The 21,621-nt window shown below is 34.1% G+C and overlaps 1 protein-coding gene and 1 long non-coding RNA gene across 3 annotated transcripts in view; one reads left to right on the top strand and one right to left on the bottom strand.

The window, feature by feature from the left end:
- Positions 1–1,540: 1,540 nt before the first annotated feature.
- On the top strand, positions 1,541–9,343 carry LOC136338517 (uncharacterized). The gene is made up of 6 exons (XR_010731968.1): positions 1,541–1,616; positions 3,507–3,573; positions 4,673–4,696; positions 4,774–4,803; positions 5,645–5,721; positions 8,901–9,343. It is a non-coding gene; the product is annotated as an uncharacterized lncRNA (long non-coding RNA).
- Positions 9,344–12,171: 2,828 nt separating this feature from the next.
- Positions 12,172–21,621, bottom strand: part of LOC136337475 (beta-casein-like) — a 105,646-nt gene continuing 96,196 nt past the window's right edge. Inside the window, exons 5-8 of one of the 2 annotated variants that reach the window (XM_066278627.1) lie at positions 14,760–14,783; positions 14,623–14,667; positions 12,764–13,291; positions 12,172–12,213 (exon numbers count right to left, since the gene is read on the bottom strand). In XM_066278627.1, coding sequence (XP_066134724.1) covers positions 12,208–12,213; positions 12,764–13,291; positions 14,623–14,667; positions 14,760–14,783 — 603 coding nt within the window. In that variant the 3' untranslated portion in view covers positions 12,172–12,207. The remainder of the gene's footprint in view (positions 12,214–12,763; positions 13,292–14,622; positions 14,668–14,759; positions 14,784–21,621) is intronic. The other variant, XM_066278628.1, reaches the window with a different exon arrangement.

Genomic DNA, 21,621 nt, shown 5'->3' with positions numbered 1-21,621 from the left:
ATCATAGATTTAGATTTGTTCCTAGTAACATGGCTTAAAAAAATAACTGAAGAAATAAATAAGGGTAGAAAGGAAGTGAGGTAAGTAAGTAAATAAATAGAGAAAAAGAAAGAGGAAGGAAGGGAGAAAATTATTTGATGTTTCCAAAATAAACAAACCAGGAACTATTTTTTAAATTAAACCTATTTCAATACTTACTGTACCTGTATAACTTTTTTACATTGATAATATATTAGAGATTGGATTTGTTTTGCATTAAGAAATGACTATACATATAAAAGGTATATTAAAGTCAATTTAAAAAGAATAAGAATGATTTAAATTAAATTAGAATTTATTTTCCTTAATAAATCATTTATAATAACATTTTTAGAATAACAAGAAGTTGTAATAAAGTTGTCCAAACATAGCATAGAAGATTTACCTAATAAGTATTTTCTCAAAACAGCTGGTACAAAATTAAACCTTAAATTCTCTTTATAGGTCAGGTCTATGGAAATATAATGCACTTATTAGTCAATTATGTGGTTTCTCCAACTTTATGGTACACAAAAAAGTCACCTGAAAATATTGACAAAATCCTATTCCTACTGCCACTCCTAGAATCTAATCCAACATGCTTGGACAGAGGACCTATGAATTTGCTTTTTCAGCAAGTGCTAAGGTGATGTTAACTCTCATGGTTGCATGTACCACATTTTGAGTGACAATGGGTAAAGATATAAAATATACTTAAAATTTAAAAATAATTTTTGTATGTTTAGTCTGAGTACATTACATTAACTAACCAGTAGCAAAGAAGTAAATTTTGATGCAAATTTTTCTAGATTCTTAGTGAAAACTAATATTTCTTCCTATCTAGTATAATAGTGTTAACACCAGGCTTACAGTGAGAAACACGAGCCCTTAAAAATTCAAAGAAAGTAAATTTATTACCACAACATATGCATCCAGTTACTGTGTAAGATATAATGTACTGAGTTTCTGTGTAAAATAAAAATTGTTTTTTTATATAATACTCAATGGATTACTGAATTTTGGCAAATATTTCAATATAAGACTTTAAATATTCTAAAGTCAGTGGAGTAAAGGTACATTGAAGTAATTTGTAGGAAACACATATGAAATAAATGACTCCATATTATTGTGCCAGTTGCCACCATATATTAGAGGACCAGTAAAATTTTTGGTAAGATGGTATAATTTTGGGTATACAGTTTTTCCATCTAGTACATGTATTTGTTTAAATATGGCAGATGGTGTACTACAGAAACACCTTTACCATTTCAATTCATTTCTATGCTTACTTTACTTGGCATACATTTTCTTTTTTATTCATGCATAGTAGACTAACACTGGGATTAACATGTCATGAGTGGAACTGTTTTTTTTCACTCCGCTTCACAATCCTCTACTGTAAAGTTAAGGTATCTGTGGTGACAGATTTGGGGCATTATTTTTAGTTCTATAATATGATCTCATAACTGACATGATATAGAAAAACAAAGGGAAGATTTCACTGTATATAAATACATCAGTCCTTCAGAAAACACATCATCTCTTAAGGCTTCACAATTTCAACTTCTAGAACTCTTGTATCTCATCTTGAGAAAAAGGTAACATATTTATGGATTAATTTCAATGTGATGTGTTTTTCTAGTTTTTGTTCAGTAGAATAAGTTATAAACCATTTTAAAATTGCATATTATTTGTTCGCAATTTCTCATAAAGAAGCAATTTAAAGAACTGATGTTTCTATGTCAGGAACTGAAGGTGAGGACCGGATCACAATGCTTCTGGATTAACATCAAGCATTGTACCAAATAAATGATGTGGAACATGGGAGAGATATGCTCTATGTTCTCTGTTGGTGGGATATCTTAGATGTCTTTTTATTCCTTTGACCAAATTTATAATATCTACTCTGTTAATAATTAGTTTTACCTTTATCTTAAAGTTATATATTTCATAAGAAATTGATCTCTTGAGTAGCATAAATCTCTTTTTGCAAGCCCAAATATTACTTCTACAGTTTTATTAACATTCATCAAAGTTACTCTATTACCATCACTAATTCACAATTATCTTTTAATTATCTTATTTTTTTATAAAATAGTTTCTTATTTTCTGCAAAATTAACATTATATTATAGATTTTTAAATTAATTTTATTAACAATTTATTTCATTGTGTTCTTTGGCTAATATTTTTTGAAAGATATTAAATTATTTATCTGAGTATCTCTTTATCTGTAGAATAAAATTTTTGTGACTATTTCTTAACCTACTTTTAATAAAATTTGAAGTATAAACAACACTAAAAGTTGCATATTTGTATCTTAACATGACTAAATGTTTGATAAAAAAGTAAATGATAAAAAAACTTTATCAAGAAATATATTTGAAAAACTTCATCTCAAAATATATGATTTTCTCAACTTGTTTAATGACACAGTCTTCAGTTTAAATCAGTGAGGCATATTCAATGGATAAGAAACAAGGGAAATACCATCAATCACATGTTATGCTTCATATGTTTGAGATTTAGAGTTATTAGGCAGAAGAATAGTTTCTTTTATTATTAGCAACATAAATGTTACTCTATTGTAACAAACTAATGATAAAAAATTATCAAGAGGGAGAAAAGCTCTTACTTATTATTTGCCTTAGTTTGCAATGTGTTTTTATTTAGAAGTCCATAACTCAAAATAAATAATTTGCTTTACTTCTTGTACAACATCAACAGAACTGAGTTCACTTGTGTATACTGTATTATAAAAGCATATTTAAGAATACTAGATTAGGGTAATTTTGTTGGATAAGATTAATTGGAGAGTAAATCATTTTTATCATTTCAATTTTTCAATGTATCTACAAATATTTTCCTTGAAACTTATTTTTAATTTGGTTTTTTTCTGTTAGAATTAATTTTCTAATACTAAGGTTATAACACCTTTACAATTCTCAAACCTAAATGCTTTTCTCTGTCTCTATTATAAATTCTATCTTCTAAACATTTCTTTAAACTCTAAATTCTGCCTTAACCACGACCTTTATATACCTTGGTGTAAGGCAACAATAATTTCACAACAATCTAAAAATTCATCTTATCTTCATTTTTTTGTTCTACTTACTTGGCATTCTATTTGATTTCCCACATGCTATTCTCTCCCTATTTAGGTTTCTTTGCTGCTGACCCTATCTTTACTTGTTCTGTATAATCTAACACAAGCTTTATCTTTCTCTTTAATATTTCCCTCTACCCTTGGTTTATTTAAGATGTTCATTTTGTCTGTTCTTATGGTGGTTAACATTTCTATAGCAGAGTAATCATATTTTCTTATCAATATCCCCTACTAGACTTTAACTTCCATGAGGTCAAGCAATGTGTTTTAATACTCTCTAGGTCTAGTCTGTTTCACAAAGCTTTGGATCATAGTTTGATCAATCAATGATTTGAAAGTGTCAGAATAAATGTGGTACTGATTTGTCACATATGCTTTCATAGGACTTGGCCAAATATGAAGATCTTTTTCTTCATCACCTTTATCATGGCTCTCCTGGTTGCCATGGCTGTAAGTATATCAGAAATTTTAAATATGTTCTTAGTAATTATCCAAAGACAGTCTCTTATTTTTGGTGTTCTGGGCCATATTTGCACTGCCTGAACATGACTTTATCAATTTTAATATTTTTGTTTAACATTTTTCAAATTAACTTACATTAATACATTAAGAACCTAAAGTCAGCCTGACCAGGCAGTGGCACAGTAGGTAGAGCATTGGACTGGAACACAGAGGACCCAGGTTCAAAACCCTGAGGTCACTGGCTTGAGCATGGGCTTATCTGACTTGAGTACAAGCTCACCAACTTGAGCGCGGGTTCACTGGTTTGAGTATGGGGTCACTGACTCTCCTGTAGGATCATAGGCGTGACCCCGTGGTTACTGGCTTGAGCCCAAATGTTGCTGGTTTGAAGCCCACTGGTTTGAGCCCAAGGTCTCTGGATTGAGCAAGGTGTCACTCGCTCTGCTGTAGCCCCTCTGTCAAGGCACATATGAGAAAGTAATCAATGAACAACTAAGGTACAGCAACAAATAATTGATGCTTCTCATCTCTCTTTCTGTCTGTCTGTTTCTATCTGCCCCTCTCTTTGTCTCTTTCTCTGTCTCTGTCACAAAAAAAAAGAACCTAAAGTCAATCTTGAGTACACGGAGACACTAAGAGGACTCAGAAGCACAAGTGTGAAAAATAATCCAAGAAGAACAGAGAAAAACATAATCATAACACCAGACTATAACCTGCACAATCAGTATTTAAATGTGCATAGCTTTTCAGCAACTCAAAACGTACCTATATAATACACATTAGTCTTGAGTTAATCCAAATTTTAACCTTTCATCTTTAGTCTCCTAGTCACAGTGATAGATTTTCTTTCTTTTTACACACAAAAGAAATTTGGACCTGTGTGAATTGATATTGAACCATAACAAAGTAATTATAACTAAAGCTTAGTCTTCATTTATGTTAAAGGTATCACTAAACATAAAGCAATTAATTTAGTATATCAATTACATAAGATTTTGCTTCCATTCTGCTTGATAATAATTGTGGCTACAGTATATTTTGACACCCATTCTAAAATTATAAAATTTTCTTCTTTTTTTTTTTCAAGAGAGCTGATCATTCATCTGAAGAGGTAAGATACTTTCATGTACTAGAAAACTTGATAATTAAACATGTATAACAATTTTAATGTGTTCTTTATTCTTACAGAAACATCATCACTATAAACATGAACACCATGTAAGTATTCCCTAAATAATATGGTATATAAAAATATTTTCTGCACTGAGTACTTATTCTATTAGAAGAATTAATACCTATCTCTGAAACATTCTATATAATGAATCTTAAAAGTATACATTGAGTTTATTTATTTATGATGTAATGGTAAAGGACTCAAAGGTTTTGTACTAGTAGCATTTAGATAAAACCTTTAATGCTACCTTGATGAAACCTTTTTTTTTTCACAGAAGGTAAATTCCTTTTTCTGGTAAATAGGTAATTGCCTTGACTTAAGAAATATTTTAGATTTTAAATTATTAAACATATCTTTAATGGAGGATAAAGGTGCTAAAAACACATATGATGTGGTAAATTTTCACCTTTTGATTTTTGTGGGTGATGATGAAGTCATTAAGTTAAATTGTTCTTGTTAAATAAATAGGAGTTTTAGGGACATTAGGTCATTATAGATCAAGAGTGAGAAGTTGCAATTCTATTTAACCTAGAATTAGCAAATTCCTTTTCCTTAGATAATTCAAGGATAGGCAAAGTAAAGGCTTGGAGAAAATATTTTTTAAAATATTTGAAATCTTTGTGATTGGTTAACTATAATCAATGGCTTCATCTATAATATAAAACAACAAAATTGTCAACAAACAGTACAACTGTAAATGTTATCTTATTTTTTCTCCTATTAAATGTTATTTTAATAAAAAAGTGAAAACAACTAAAAATTTGAAAAATCAGATGTGTCAACTACAAGTTCCTACCAACTTTAACAACTTAAGTTTCTAATGGAAGTTATTTGGAGACATTTACAGTGTCATTCTCTCAATTCTATGCAATTATTTCTTTCCAGGAAGGGTATTACCCATATTACAAGCATGGACACCATCACCATGACAGAAAGTAATACACACAGGACAGATTACAGAGGTAAGACACATCTAGTGACATTTTTCATTCTCCAGAAATTTTAGTGGTAAGAGTTAAAACAAGAATAAATAAAATCAAGCCATTAAACTAAAGCAGACCAGTTTAAGCAATACAGCCAGGTATAGCTCTCATAAAGTGCATTTATGTATTCATCTCAGTATTTCTAAAAGAAAACTCTGATGGCATGGTTAGAGATAGGGCTTTTCAGATGGGAACTCTGGGTCAGACAACTGATAGTTTCAATGATCTTTCTTTTTAGGATTTTATTTATTGGTTTTCAGAGATAGGAGAGAGAGAAAAAGAGAAAGAAGGGGGAAAGGAGCAGGAAGCATCAACTTGTAGTAGTTGCTTCCTGTATGTACCTTGACAGGGCAAGCTCAGGGATTCAAGACCTGAGCATTCTAGGTTGACGCTTTATCCACTGTATCACCACAGGTCAAACCTAGTTTCATGATCTTAAACTCTTCCTTATCTTATCTTAGCTTCAACTTTCTATGAACAAATAGGTATTATAATAACATGTAACCACTTCATAAAATTGGAGAAACTTGCAACAATGACTATGATTAGAGTTGTATATAATTGTGATTACACAATGCCTTATCACCAAATATGTGTCAGGATATTGTTTAAAACATGTCTTTCTAAACTGTAATCTTTGGAGCATTGGCACACCACCATCTGTGAATTCGTCAGAAATTTAAAGTCTGAAGCCCAACCCAGACGTATTCAATCAGAACCTGCATTTGAAATAAAGTTCCTCCTTGATTCATACCACAAAAAATTTTGAGAAACTTTGCCTTGGTACTCTGATGAGCAGTTAGAATAAGGACAACTGCTTTAATATAATTTCAACAAGACAATAAAGAAATATTATTGATTTATTTTTAAAAATTCAACTTTGTCTTAAACAACATTAAGTATTCCAAATTCCATGCAAGATTAAATATTTCACTACAAAATAAAGCAGTTCTGCAATCCATAGCTGGAATAATTAGAAAAGATTTCAATTATTTTTTAAATACACATGGATAATTGATTCAAATTATTCCCATTATCAACAGGCTAAGAGTCTAAAAACACTTCTTAGACATTAAGTAATAGCTGATTACATCTGATCAAGGAAAGATATATTTAAAATATTATTTTGGAAACACAAATATGGATGAAATGTGTATGCTGGAATTAAGAGAAGGTTTTTTATTAAGAGAAACCGAGATAGGCTAGTGATAGAAAGAATTAAAAGAAGTAGAAGAAGAAAGCTTAAAAAGGAATTCAGTAGACTTGATCAATTGAAACCAGGGAAGGTATAGAAGGAAATGGATGTAAGTACTCAGAACTAGATTAGCAGATAAAACTGCTTAGTAAATATGCCTTTCAGGTAGGAGACAAAGCTACTGTAATCTGTTTGTACCCGTTTCATTGGGTGGGGAAGTGTCATTTTTTTTTCCAGGAAATTTTGCTTTGTGCCTATGTTTTGTTGTTTTAAATTAAATTTACTTGAGACATTAATGAAAATGAATAGGTTATGTTAATTTTGAAAGCAAATAGCATTCAAATTGAAAAGCCACGTAAGCTAACAAACAGAACTGAACATAATATGAGAAGTAACAAGTGGAAAAAAATGTGACAAATTTATTCAATTAATTTTTTATTATTTGTTTAATATTTCTTAAGACCCTGAAGATATACAAGAAAAAGTCATAGTTCAGTATATAATTAGTTTGGCCGCAAGATTTAAAGAGACTGAAATAGGAATTATTTTAAAAGACTGGAAAGAAACAGTTGGAAACAAATATGCTTTTATGTGATGTTATATTAAGAAATAAGGGTCCAGCTGAAGTTTGCATTCAGTGTTCAGATATTTCTAGACCACATCATGAGCATGCAGTGAGGAAGCATTGGGAACATAAATACCAGTAAGCCAGAGTGTTTTAGTTACTTACTTTCTGAGTGCATTCCTTCATTTTATTCATTTACCACATCACAGGTGGTGCACCTCCCCACAGCACGATGTCAGCCAGGTCATGCTTCGTGACCTTCCCCCTACTTGGAGAAGAACTCGAGACATTGTGGGTGTTGAGGGAAGTTCCTCTCCCAAGGCAGTGAGGTTGAGATTTTGACACAGTGACTCTGATCCTAGGGGTATAATAGCAAGAACAACGACAGCACTTCAATGGGTGTTTAAGCAGCAGACACAATTCTCAGCATCACAGAGTTGCGAAGTCCTACTGCTAATCCAGTTTCACAAGTGAAGAAACTGAGGCAGGAGAGCTTAATGGTACTTATATTCCTAGTGCTACCTCACTGTCTAGTTATAAAAATGAATCAGGTTATTAAAATGAATATAAAAGCTGTATGTCATCAGTCAGAATATCATTTGACAAAGCAGTGATGAGATTGGATGTGTTACTGAGACCAGTTACATAAACAGCAGTATGGCAAATAGGGTGAAGGGGAATACACACAGACCATAAAGAAAGTTCATTGGAACACTAGCACAGTATTTAAGATGGGAGATAATAACTTGAACTAAGAGAGAAGTAGTAGTGATAGCAGCAATTTATTCTAAAATAAAGTCTGAAAACATAACTACTTTATAATTAATTTAAGTAATATATAATTTAAATAACATATAATTTCAGTAAAGCTTTTTCATGTGAATAATTTTAACCAAGGCATGGTTTTGTCTCAAACATAGACAAATAGAGACTTCATTCACAACAAAGATCATCTCCATGGGGAGAATAGTTATATCTCTGAAATCTGAAAGCCTCTCAAAATTAAATAGAAAAAGCTTTTATTCATTTTTTTTTACAGGATAGACAGAGGTTTACAAAGTTTAGTATAATCTCTTATAAATTGAGCAAGCATGGGGAAATGACCAGTAGGAAAAGTTGCTCACAAGGATCAGTTGATTCTCAGGATAAGCTGATAAAGGAGGCATGTTCTACATTTTAGTGTTTGTTCAAACTTTGGGACAAGCAGAATTCAGGATCTGAGACCAACAAGACCTTTATTTGGTGCAGACCAAGCAGGGGATAACAAAAGGACAATTGTGAGAACTTGGTCAGACACAAAGGAATATATTTGGATATAATTCAAAAACAGGAAAGGAAAATGATATTAGCAATGACTTACTCTGTAGTTTAATAAAATGCATTTTTTTTTATCCACAGGCTTGGTGAAAAGTCTTCTTTGCTCCTACTCATGATGATTCTTCTTATTCAAAAATCCTTTGACCCATCTGACAACATATTATCAAGCCTGCATGCAATAAATGCATCCAGTGTGCTTCAAAACCCACATTTTCTAAAACAATTCCAAAAAGTAGAGTATTATTTGTATTCTCTCAGGTATTAAATTAGAATTTAAAAACAATTTGACCCATAAATAATGTTCCTGTGTACAAATCCCAGCTTTTAAAAACCAACAAGAAGAAAAGTTCATCAAGTTACACTAACAACACACATCTGAGATCAGTGATCAGTAGTTCGAACACAGTAGTCACGATATTCTCTAGACTGTTTGATTATTTTCTACTCTGTACTTTATGTTGAAGTATTATAAAATTTTAAAAAAAAGAACTTTCTCTGCAAAATAAATTGACCTATGAAGCATATACTGGATATCTCATTGTATTAATTCCTAGACTGGTGACTATGAAACAATAGCAGAGCCTTGCTCTTTGTAACAGCTCTAGGGTACAATTCATCTTTGCTGCTTCCTACTTTCTGGCATTTTTTGACAATCTTGACATTTATTAGTTTTTAAATGCATCAGTAGAATCTCCATCTTTGTTTTTAAAGAGCCATCTTCTCTCTTTTTGTATCTTGTTACAAAGGCAACAATCCTGTTTATTTAAGGATACACACCTTACCCCTGGCTAACCTTGTCTTCACAAATTGCTTTTACAATTACCCATCTATCCAAATAAGAGTACTTTCTGAAATATAGGGACTTAGGACTTCAACATATGTTTGGGGAGGGATACAAGTGAATGCATGGCACCCATATGTAACTTGATTCTCAATAACATTTTTTGCAAGAATTATATGCCAACACTCACAATATTTTTCAGTATGCCAGTGTTTCTAAAGAAAAAATATACAGCTCTGATAGATTGGCTCAGAGGTAGAGCGTTGGCCTGGTGTGTAGAAGTCCTGGGTTTAATTTTCTGTCAGGGCACACAGGAGAAGCGGCCATCTGCTTCTCCTCTCCACCCCCTCCTCTCTCTTTCTCTCTTGTCCCCTCCCACAACCATGGCTCAGTTGGTTTGAGCTCATCAGCCTGGGAGCTCAGGTTGCTAAAAACAGCTTGGTTGCGAGCATGGCCCCAGATGGACAGAGCATCGGTCCCAGACAGGGTGACTAGGTGGATTCTGGTCTGGATGCATGCAGGAGTCTGTCTCCCTATCTTCCTTCCTCTCACTTGGAAAAGAAGAAAAAAAGAAAAAAAAGAAAAATGAGTGGTTTCAGTAGGGACAAAGATTTGATGGGAGCATTTTGATGAAAGAATAACATATGAGACAATTGAAAACCAGTAAAGCTACTTCTATAATAATTACCATAGAGTAACCTATAGAAATAGAAGGTACAAGTTGAAGATAAAATTTTTTTTTCATTCAAGATGAAAGTTATAATAGCGTAAGTTTGGTTTGTACTTGATCCTGAGTGAGGAAAACATTGAGGGTGCCGGAAAGATGGAATAATTGCTATAGATGAACCACGTGTTAACTCAAGTAGATGGACTTGTGTGTACAGTGCAAGAGTTGGCAGAGGGATAATTGACCACAGTGAAACAGTTACTCCACAGTGAGAGACAATGAATAGCAGAGTTTTCTATAAGTCTTTGGGTCTTGAGCATTATTTGCTACAGCCACATAACCCAGCTCATAACCACAGATATGAAGTCAGTAAGATGGAGCAACAGAGAACACATCATGTATGGTACAGTGTACTAATCACACTAAAATTTCAATGAAACCCTTTGAATTAGCTGTTACATAAATACGAAATTAAAGATCCAAAAGTTGAAGTAACTCTCAAAGTACCACTTTGCAGCTGGATTTTGGAACTGTGAATCAAATTTCAGAGTTTACTTTTTCTTAGAGCGACAATAAAATCTTACATCTGCTGCTGGTATTTTTGAGGGTGAAAGGTACAGGTGTAATTATTTAACGGAGGCTATGGATGTAAACCAGACTTTCTAGAGCAGAAACCTCATATGATTATCTTTTCCTCCAATTTTTTTTATATCTTTTAATTTTCAATTCATAACATTCCTTTCATTTTAATTCTTCCATGGCTATTTTTAACAACAGTAATAATCTAAAGTTAGCATTAAAGAGACCAATGAGGGTTAAAACACTATAATAAAGACAGAAAAACTGAGATATGCATGAAAGATTACTTTATTGAAATGACTGGCTAGGAAACAGTAACAATAAGCTCAATTCTAGAAATTATTTTCATACATGTTTTTGATGTGGTATGGTACTTCCAACTCAAAATTAAAATTCCATCATACTTTTTAAATTAAAATTTGGAAACTGAATTTTATGACCAGAATTCAAATAAGAAGAATGTTATATAATACATAAAATAAATAAATACAGTTTTATTTTGTCCATGTAGAGTCTTTCAAAAATTGTTCATTTCTTGATTGCATGATACAGAGATTTAAAAGCTTCCACATTTCCAGTCACAGTCAATTCTATGGAATAAGAGAACAAATATAGAATTAGTTGTAATATGAAATAACCATTCATTTCTCCCCATTTGTGATTTTGGTGTGACTAATTCATCCGAGAAATTTTATTACAAATGCACCGTCTTGTGTTCTTTCTTGCATATATACAAGTTTCCAAAGACCAAATAGCATCTCATTTCTAATTGTTTTAGTGAAATGTCTAGTTTACCATAATCACTAAAAAATTTGTATCTTAAAAATCTCAAAGCTATATTTTCTCCCCTTTTAGTTCTCACAGTGAGACTAATTAATTTTATTTTGATCCATGCATTAAAAGTTAGTATTTATACATACATTTTAAATGTGATAAAACAATTAAATTTTATGGAGCTTACTGTAGAAATGAGTATGTAAGTTGATTTTTTTAAAAAAGCTCAAACATAGTTACATAAAAGTAGATGAAACTGGGTTTTTTTCCAAAAATGATAATAAATATAAGGATATAAGCACTTAAAAACAGCCATTCTATCTGTCAATAACAATTAAAATTAAAATAATTTTAAAAAATTTTAATATAAGATATATAATTTCAAGTGAATATATAATAATCAACTATTTAGATGTCCATGACACATTGATTATTAATAAATAAGTTGATATATTAATGGAGTATATTACTATCTTGGGCTTATCCAAGACAAAGAAATGTAGAAATGTATTAACTATAATCAGTCTCATCTCCAAACTCCCCAAGCTTACCAAAAGTAAAATAGAAATAATAGGTTCGAAATCCTTTTAAACCTAAAAATAAATAAAATAACCAACAATTCACTTTTTGGCAAGAACACTTTTTAAAAAAATTCTATGCATAATGAAATAAGCAACTCAATTTCTCTCCCATGTACATATATCAAAAACAAGATGCAAATTAAAGCAAATGTGAAACAGATGTGCACAATGAAAACTTCAAAACTGTAGAAAATAATACTTCTTTATTCTCCACCCAGATTATCAAATTTGTATGTCTTAAGTAAGCCTTAATTCTCTTTATCTACATTCTCAACAGATTAATTAAATCAGAATCTCAGAAATAACATTTTCCCAATTCTCATTATCTTCTACATAGAAAATCAGAACAATTACATTTAAATCTCTGCAAGTAGTCCTAGATATTGGGATTTAGGAGAAAACAGGTTTTTTAGGCTATTTTATTTTGTAACTAGTGTTGAGAAACCTAATCTAAACTATGTGAATTTTGAATTGATTATTTATTTATTCTTTTATTCTGGGTCTCTCACTTTTTATAAATATACACATTATGAATCAAACAACAGAGTTAATTAGGACTTACTTGTTGTAAGTTGTAAACTGGGGCAATAGGCTGAGTCATAGGGTGGAACTGCTGCTGATCCAGCAAGGGCTCTTTGTACAGCACAAAGGCTTGGACTGGCATATTTCTCTGGGGGTAGGTCATCACTTGCTGGGAAAGAGGCTGGGCTTTGGGCTGAGGAAGGGAGAGCAGGGACTGAGTAGGAAACACGGGAATCTGAGCCAGAGGCTGATGGACCTGCTGCATCACGGGCTGGACCAGAGGCAGAGGAATTTGTGGAATTTTGAGATCAGTGACACTTGGGATTTGGCGTTCCAAAAATGGCACTACTGGAGAGTTAAGAACTGGCATCACGTTGCGCTTAGGAACGATGGTCTCCTTAGCATTGCGGGCTTCCATCACTTGAGGCTGCAGGATAGGCAGCACCACGGAAGGCTGAGCAAGAGGCAGGACGTTTTGTGGAAGGACAGTGTTAGGGATGGGCTGAGGGTAAGGATAGAAAAGAGGCTGGGGCTGCATAAAGGGGTGGATATTGTCCTGGCGTTCATCCTGTAGAGAAGGAAAAAGAATGTTTGAGTCCACGATTCAGCTATAATAGCCACTCATGATAAATGAACCTCCTCTTTTTTAAACAATCATAACTGAGTTAAAAGAGAGTAAGAATATCTTTTACTTATTCTAGTTAAGAAATTATTTGGAAATGTGCACAGTCTGAGTTAAGAACTCATTGAGGGATTTTTCATTGACACCTCCCTTCATAGCTGAACACTGATCAAATTGAAATCAATGTTTGGGGATTTCAAAATTGTTTCTTTTTTTCTGAGTTAACTTTAATAGCTGTTGTCAGCTATAGAGTTTGGGATTCAGAGGGCATGGACTTTTCAAAACAATAGACTAAATTGTTTTCCCATAATTATTTATTTTAAAAAGACTTAAAGGAATGAATCTGAAGTATACTTCTGTGTGTTTTAATTAAAAATAAATCTTAACATGTGGTTTAATTGATGGAGTTACTCAACACAAGGAGACTTCTAGCACTACTTCCCTTAGTAGATGCTCGGTACCGTGAAACCTTAAAGAAGCATCAAGTTGAAAGTTCATTTTGATTTAGAAAATATTTGTTGTCAGTTTCAAACAAACCCATCCCATTGATAAAACAGGGGAGCTGTAATATTATAATCAGATACATAAGTTCCCACACATGTTATTTATAAAGAATTTTATATCATCTAAGAAAATATTTTTAAGCAAGCTCTACTACTTCATACTTGTGTGATTTTGTCACATAATTATGAACTCAATTTTTCTATACCTCACGTCTTTCATCTGTGTAATAGAAACTCTTTTAAAACTGCACATACTCATAAATGTTTATATAAAACATGTAGAAAGTTAGTGTTAAATTATTGAATAGTTGCTGTATGGCAGATCATCAACTGTAGAGAATTATGAATGTTCTGTTTGCTAATGAAGAAATGGAAGTACAGAGAAACTTGGGGCCAAGCTTATACAGCTAATCAGTGAGCAAATTAAAATGTGTGCCATATTGTCTTTCCATTTCTTTCATCAGCCTGTTGAATAAGGGAAATGTAAGTTCCCATCCTGGAAATGTATCTACTTTTGTGCATTTATGGAAACTAGTATACCATTAGTAAAGTGAGCAAGTAAATAATTACTCTTAAGTATTTATTCTATATTCTGCAAGTTGATTATAGGTCTAAAAATGTGTTTATTTCTTAAAAATAGATCATCTTAATGTAAGCTTCACTTCTTACAATAGCATTTACTTTCTTACCATTCTTTAGACTAAACATGCCCATATTTACTCTATATTCTACTGTATAAAAATTTTAGATATATACTCATTATGAACAAATTACCTCTATTCCCTGCTGTTTCTCATGTTCAAACTTCTCAGGTCTCTGCTAAAAAACAAATCACATAAAAAGAAGTGTTCTCTGATGTAAAAATTAAATGTAATTTTTAAAATATGTACATTTAAGCATGAGAGTTTTACCTTGTTGATGTGAGTAATAGATTCCTTGAAAATAAATAAGAATAAAAGTAGGTTAGGTTCTCATAAAAATTTTTTGTTAGTAAGAATCAGAAAAATGAAGGCATTTATTTAATAGGCTACTATGAACACTTGGCCTGACAATGTCATTACAGACACAGGATAATTACTGAAACTTATATGTTGCACTGTTTTGTACAATACTGTTGTATAAAAGAAAGACAGATGAATGAAGTCAAGGAAGAAAAAAAAATTAGTGAACATAGGACAAAGAAAGGCATTTAATAAATGCTGATTTTTCTCTCTCACTATGCTCCCTTCTTATGACAACAAACGAAATATAAAACCCCATGGGATTCTAAAACAATATTTTGTTAATAATAAATTATAATAATCATCGATACATTCTGTTAATCATTGTTAGTTCATTTGTTATGTTGAGGCTTCAAATGAGTTTTAAAAACTAAATACTTTTCCTAAGGCTCTGATAACCTTTGTGAAGAGAGAGAGAGTATACTCACGCACCATTCAGCAGGTGATGACAGACCCCATACAGGGGCACAAGTGTAAACATCTCCTTGACTCTCCTAGGCAGATTTAAGACTAAAACTGAGTCTCACTGCCTTTTATTTACTAAACTGACTATTGTAATTACAAAATACGTCCATCTGCAGTCTCCCCATCCTCCATACTGCCCTTCTTTCCTGCTTCAGCTGTCTGTTTTTCCATTTATACCACAGCTCCTAGTCAGTGTCTGGGCCACAGAAGGTGCTCAATAAATGTCAAAACAATAGATGAGGTCAACATGGAAAGAGCTCAAGACAGAAATAAGGACTGTATAGTTCAGTTAAAGAAAAAGGATTTGTGCATAATGACAAAATTTTCAGGAAAAAGCTAGCATAGAAAGGGCTTTAGTAGTGTATTTGTCCTTAAAAATCTAGAATGAGGAGTGACGTCACGGAAATGGCGCTGTGAGAAGCGCGTCCAACAGCTCTCCCCTAAATCACAACAAATTTATCAACTAGAAACAGAAAAATTTATCCTCAGAGCATTCCGGATTTCCACACAAACTGAAAGCAAAATGAATGTTATCACTTGAATCTGAGGGCCGAGGGTGTGGAGGAAGCTACCGCAGCAGCGACGCTCATTCAAGCCGCGAGGGAGTGCGCCTGCGGTGAGTCAGCCCATATACTTGGGAACCGCGAGCCACCGCGAGCGGCCGACGCGAGCCGCCACCGCAAGCAGCCGCGAGCCCCCGCGAGCCGCCGCCGCGAGCGGCCGCAGCGAACCGCCACCCCGAGCGGCCGCCACGAGCCGCCATGCGCGCGCCCGGTCCGGTTGAGCACCGCTGACGTTCCCAGCGGCCCGCACACTGCGAGTGGGGGTCGCCAGCCACCGGTACCCGGAGCGCCCCATTCGCGCGCGTGCCTTGGGCATTCCACGCGCCCAGGACGCCCTGCTGGCCCGCACACCCAGGGGGCTCCATTATCCTGCGCCTGGTGCGGTCCAGCCGCCAGCGGCGGGGCGAGCGGGAGAGGCTTGGGAGATTCTCTCTGTGGCCGGGGCACCTCACCCAGGCATTCAAGCTAACAATCAAGCGTTGGGGGAGGGGCGCGCGCAGGCAGCCTAAAATACCTTCGGAAGCACAGCTGCGACCCAATCACTGAAATTAGCTTAACCCATAAAATCTGCGCACCCTCGGTTCTAATTGATAAGATCTCTCTCAGTTCAGCGATCCAAGACAAGAGGCGTGATATTTTTTAGTGCCTCTCGCTAAAGGGGCGGGGGCAACTTCTGATTGATAGAGCCTCCATATTCAGGGATAAACGCTAACAAGAAGGACTTGGCAGATAATAAGGTCTATACTACACCAGTCGTAAGCAGAGACTAGTGCCTCTTCTTCCCTGCAAAAACAGGCTACAAAGTGTGGAAAGCCTGGGTTGAGAGGTCCAACTAAATGATAGGCGCTGAACAGTCACCTTGACAACAATTGACTCCCACCCCCGCCTGATTACACTGGAGGCCCTGACTGTCAGAGCCTTTCCCAAAGCCTTGCACTGAGTGGGGATAGAGTGGGGATTTCCCAGCTCTTTGAGCCTCTTACTCCCCAGGCAGAAGCAGTTGCAGCCTTATAGCTGGATCACCAGGCTGCTAATTCAGAAAGGGGGGACTAGGAGAGAGAATCCAGGAAAGCAAACTCTCTCATCGTTGGACCCTGCAAACGCCAACAAGCCTTTACTTCCAGCAAGACTAAAGCCAATTATACGACATTGCCATAGAATCCCATCAACTGCAAATCCCTACCTAAGAGTGACACAGGGGCAGAGCCTGGGGTACAGAGTCACCGACTAGGAAGAGGGAGAGAAAAGAAAAAGGAAGAAGTTAACCTCTCAAAATCAAGAAAAACCCACAGACTTTACAACTTGATCCACTAATTTTTTTTTTGTTGTTGTTGTTGTTTGTTTCTTCTATCTTTTTGCCTTTATTTCCTCCACCTCGGTCCTTCTATTCTCTGCCCATCTTATGCTTCCCCTTTCTTGAACTACACTACCCATGAGTGTTGCATTTTATTTTTCTTCTTCCTCCTCACCCTCCTTTAAGGTTATACTCCAAAACACTTAACTCTCACTCTCTCCTCTTTTGTTTTGTTTTTTGTTTTTTTTTTGTCTTGCTTTATTTTGTTTTTTTCTCCTCCTATTTTATTTCTTCCTTCGTTTTTCTCTTTTTCTTAGTTTTTCCTTTCTATTCGTTTTTTCTTTTCTCATTTTACTTTCCTCCCATATAATCCTCATCACGAACAAATTAGTTAATTTGGGACTCAAGGCTTTTTTTTTGGCTTTATTTCTCTTTTTTGCTTTTGTTTTTATTTTTTTTTCTCTTGTTTGTTTATTTTTGTGGCATTTTGGGTCCTCCTAACCCAAGGTCTCCATTGTATTTAGTCTTCGCTCCACTTAATACAACAGATTTTTACTTATTATTTTTATTTTTTCTTCTTTATTATTCTTTTTTGGTCCTTTTTTCTGATTCCCTCTTATCCCTCTCATTATATCTCTTAGTTGACCATCACTTACAAGCAAATTATCTTATGCTTGTCTAAGATTTTCTTCCTTTTTTTTTTTTTTTTGCATTTAGTAGGTCCCTACTCCCTTTTTTTTGCCCCTTGAACTCTTCACCCCAAATCAGGCCCTCCATTATAGGCACGATATTTCCCTGAGGAGGGGAGAGGAGGGAAAGAGAAGAGAGAAAAAAAGGGGGAAATAATAAATTATTACTGTTTTTTTTTTGTGGGGTGTTTTACCCTTTTTTTTTCTTTTTTTTTTCTTTTTATTCTTTATTAATTCTAATTAGTGCTATCAATAAGACCACCCTCAGATGCCGATAAGAAAGAGGAAATCGAATATTATGGATACAAAAGAAAGAGAGGTAACACAAATAGATGTGGAAAAATCTATGGAGAAAAGACTTAACATATTGGAAGCCTTGGAGCTAAATGACAGAGAATTTAAAATAGAAATCTTAAAAATACTCAGAGATATACAAGAAAACACAGAAAGGCAATATAGGGAGATCAGAAAACAACTCAATGAACACAAAGAATATATTATCAAGGAAATTGAAACTATAAAAACAAATCAAACAGAAATGAAAAACTCAATTCACGAGCTGAAAAACGAGGTAACAAGCTTAGCTAACATAACAGCCCAGATTGAAGATAGGATAGTGAAATAGAAGACAAACAACTTGAGGCACAACAGAGAGAAGAAGAAAGAGACTCAAAAATAATAAAAAACGAGAAAGCCCTACAGGAATTGTCTGACTCCATCAGAAAGAATAACATAAGAATAATAGGTATATCAGAGGGAGAAGAGAAAGAAAATGGAATGGAGAATATACTCAAACAAATAATAGACGAGAACTTCCCAAGCCTGTGGAAGGAACTAAAGCCTCAAATTCAAGAAGCAAACAGAACACCAAGTTTTCTTAACCCCAACAAACCCACTCCAAGGCACATAATAATAAAAATGACACAAACCAATGACAAAGAAAAAATTCTCAAGGCAGCCAGGGAAGAGTACAACATATAAAGGAAGGCCTATTAGATTATCATCAGATTTCTCAGCAGAAACTCTACAAGCTAGAAGAGAGTGGACCCCAATATTTAAAGCCCTGAAAGAGAGGAACTTTCAGCCAAGAATACTATACCTATCAAAGCTATCCTTCAAGTATGAAGGAGATATAAAAACATTCACAAATACAAAAAAGATGAGAGAATTAATCAACAGAAAGCCCCCACTCCAGGAAATACTAAAGGGGGTTTTCCAACCAGATTCAAAGAACAAAATAAAACAACACCATAAGTAACAGCTCCACCAAGAACACAATAAAACCAAACTTAAACTGTGACAACAAAGGAAAAAAAGGGGGGAGAGGATGGAGATTAACAGTAGCAAAGGATGATGAAGTGCAGAAATACTTATAAGATAGGGTACTACAATGAATATGGTAGGTACCCTTTGCATTACTTAATGGTAACCACCCTTAAAAAAACCACCACAAAAACACTTGACTTAAAAAAGGTAGCAACAGAGGAAAGAAGTATGGAACACAAACAAACAAAAACAAATGATAGAAAAACAAAAGAGAACAATCAAACTAGATACAAAACTAACAGAAAGCAATTTATAAAATGGCAGTAGGGAACCCACAAGTGTCAATAATTACACTAAATGTAAATGGATTAAACTTACCAATAAAAAGACACAGAGTAGCAGAATGGATTAAAAAAGAAAATCCAACTATATGCTGCCTACAAGAAACACATCTAAGCAACAAGGATAAAAACAAATTCAAAGTGAAAGGCTGGAAAACAATACTCCAAGCAAACAACACCCAAAAAAAAGCAGGCGTAGCAATACTCATATCTAATAATGCTGACTACAAGACAGAAAAAGTACTCAGAGACAAAAATGGTCATTTCATAATGATTAAGGGGAAGTTGAATCAAGAAGACATAACAATCCTTAATATATATGCACCAAACCAAGGAGCACCAAAATATATAAGACAGATACTTATTGACCTTAAAACAAAAACTAACAAAAATACAATCATACTTGGAGACCTCAATACACCGCTGACGGCTCTAGATCGGTCATCCAAACAGAGAATCAATAAAGATATAGTGGCCTTAAACGAAATACTAGAACACCTGGATATGATAGACATCTACAGGACACTTCATCCCAAAGCGACAGAGTATACATTTTTCTCTAGTGTACATGGAACATTCTCAAGAATTGACCATATGTTGGGCCACAAAGACAATATCAGCAAATTTAGAAAAATTGAAATTGTACCAAGCATATTTTCTGATCATAAAGCCTTGAAACTAGAATTCAACTGCAAAAAAGAGGGGGAAAAACCCACAAAAATGTGGAAACTAAACAACATACTTCTAAAAAATGAATGGGTCAAAGAAGGAATAAGCGCAGAGATCAAAAGATATATACAGACAAATGAAAATGACAATACGACATATCAGAATCTATGGGATGCAGCAAAAGCAATAATAAGAGGAAAGTTCATATCACTTCAGGCCTATATGAACAAACAAGAGAGAGCCGAAGTAAACCACTTAACTTCACACCTTAAGGAACTAGAAAAAGAAGAACAAAGACAACCCAAAACCAGCCGAAGAAAGGAGATAATAAAAATCAGAGCAGAAATAAATGAAATAGAGAACAGAAAAACTATAGAAAAAATCAATAAAACAAGGAGCTGGTTCTTTGAAAAGATCAACAAAATTGACAAACCCTTGGCAAGACTCACCAAGGAAAAAAGACACAGGACTCAAATAAATAAAATCTAAAATGAAAGAGGAGAGATCACCACAGACATCATAGAAATACAAAGAATTATTGTAGAATACTATGAAAAATTATATGCCACCAAATACAACAATCTAGAAGAAATGGATAAATTCCTAGAACAATACAACCTTCCTAGACTGAGTCATGAAGAAGCAGAAAGCCTAAACAGACCAATCAGCAGGGAGGAAATAGAAAAAACTATTAAAAATCTCCCCAAAAATAAAAGTCCAGGCCCAGACGGTTATACTAGTGAATTCTATCAAACATTCAAAGAAGACTTGGTTCCTATTCTACTCAAAGTCTTCCAAAAAATTGAAGTAGAAGCAATACTTCCAAACACATTTTATGAGGCCAACATAACCCTCATAGCAAAACCTGGCAAGGATGGCACAAAGAAAGAAAACTACAGACCAATATCTCTAATGAATACAGATGCTAAAATACTGGCAAACCGAATACAACAACATATTAAAAAAATAATACATCATGATCAAGTGGGATTCATCCCAGAATCTCAAGGATGGTTCAACATACGCAAAACGGTTAACGTAATACACCATATCAACAAAACAAAGAACAAAAACCACATGATCTTATCAATAGATGCAGAAAAGGCTTTTGATAAAATACAACACAATTTTATGTTTAAGACTCTCAACAAAATGGGTATAGAAGGAAAATATCTCAACATGATAAAGGCCATATATGATAAACCATCAGCCAACATCCTATTAAACGGCATAAAACTGAGGACTTTCTACCTTAAATCAGGAACAAGACAGGGTTGTCCACTCTCTCCACTCTTATTCAACGTGGTGCTAGAAGTTCTGGCCAGAGCAATCAGACAAGACAAAGAAATAAAAGGCATCCATATCGGAAAAGAAGAAGTAAAGCTATCACTTTTTGCTGATGATATGATCCTATACATCGAAAACCCGAAGGACTCCACAAAAAGATTATTAGAAACAATAAACCAATACAGTAAGGTCGCAGGA

Source organism: Saccopteryx bilineata, chromosome 5, assembly GCF_036850765.1.
Source record: "Saccopteryx bilineata isolate mSacBil1 chromosome 5, mSacBil1_pri_phased_curated, whole genome shotgun sequence".
NCBI lineage: Eukaryota > Metazoa > Chordata > Mammalia > Chiroptera > Emballonuridae > Saccopteryx > Saccopteryx bilineata.
The sequence above is the reverse complement of the archived record's forward strand: the minus strand, read 5'-3'. Positions and strand labels throughout refer to the sequence as shown.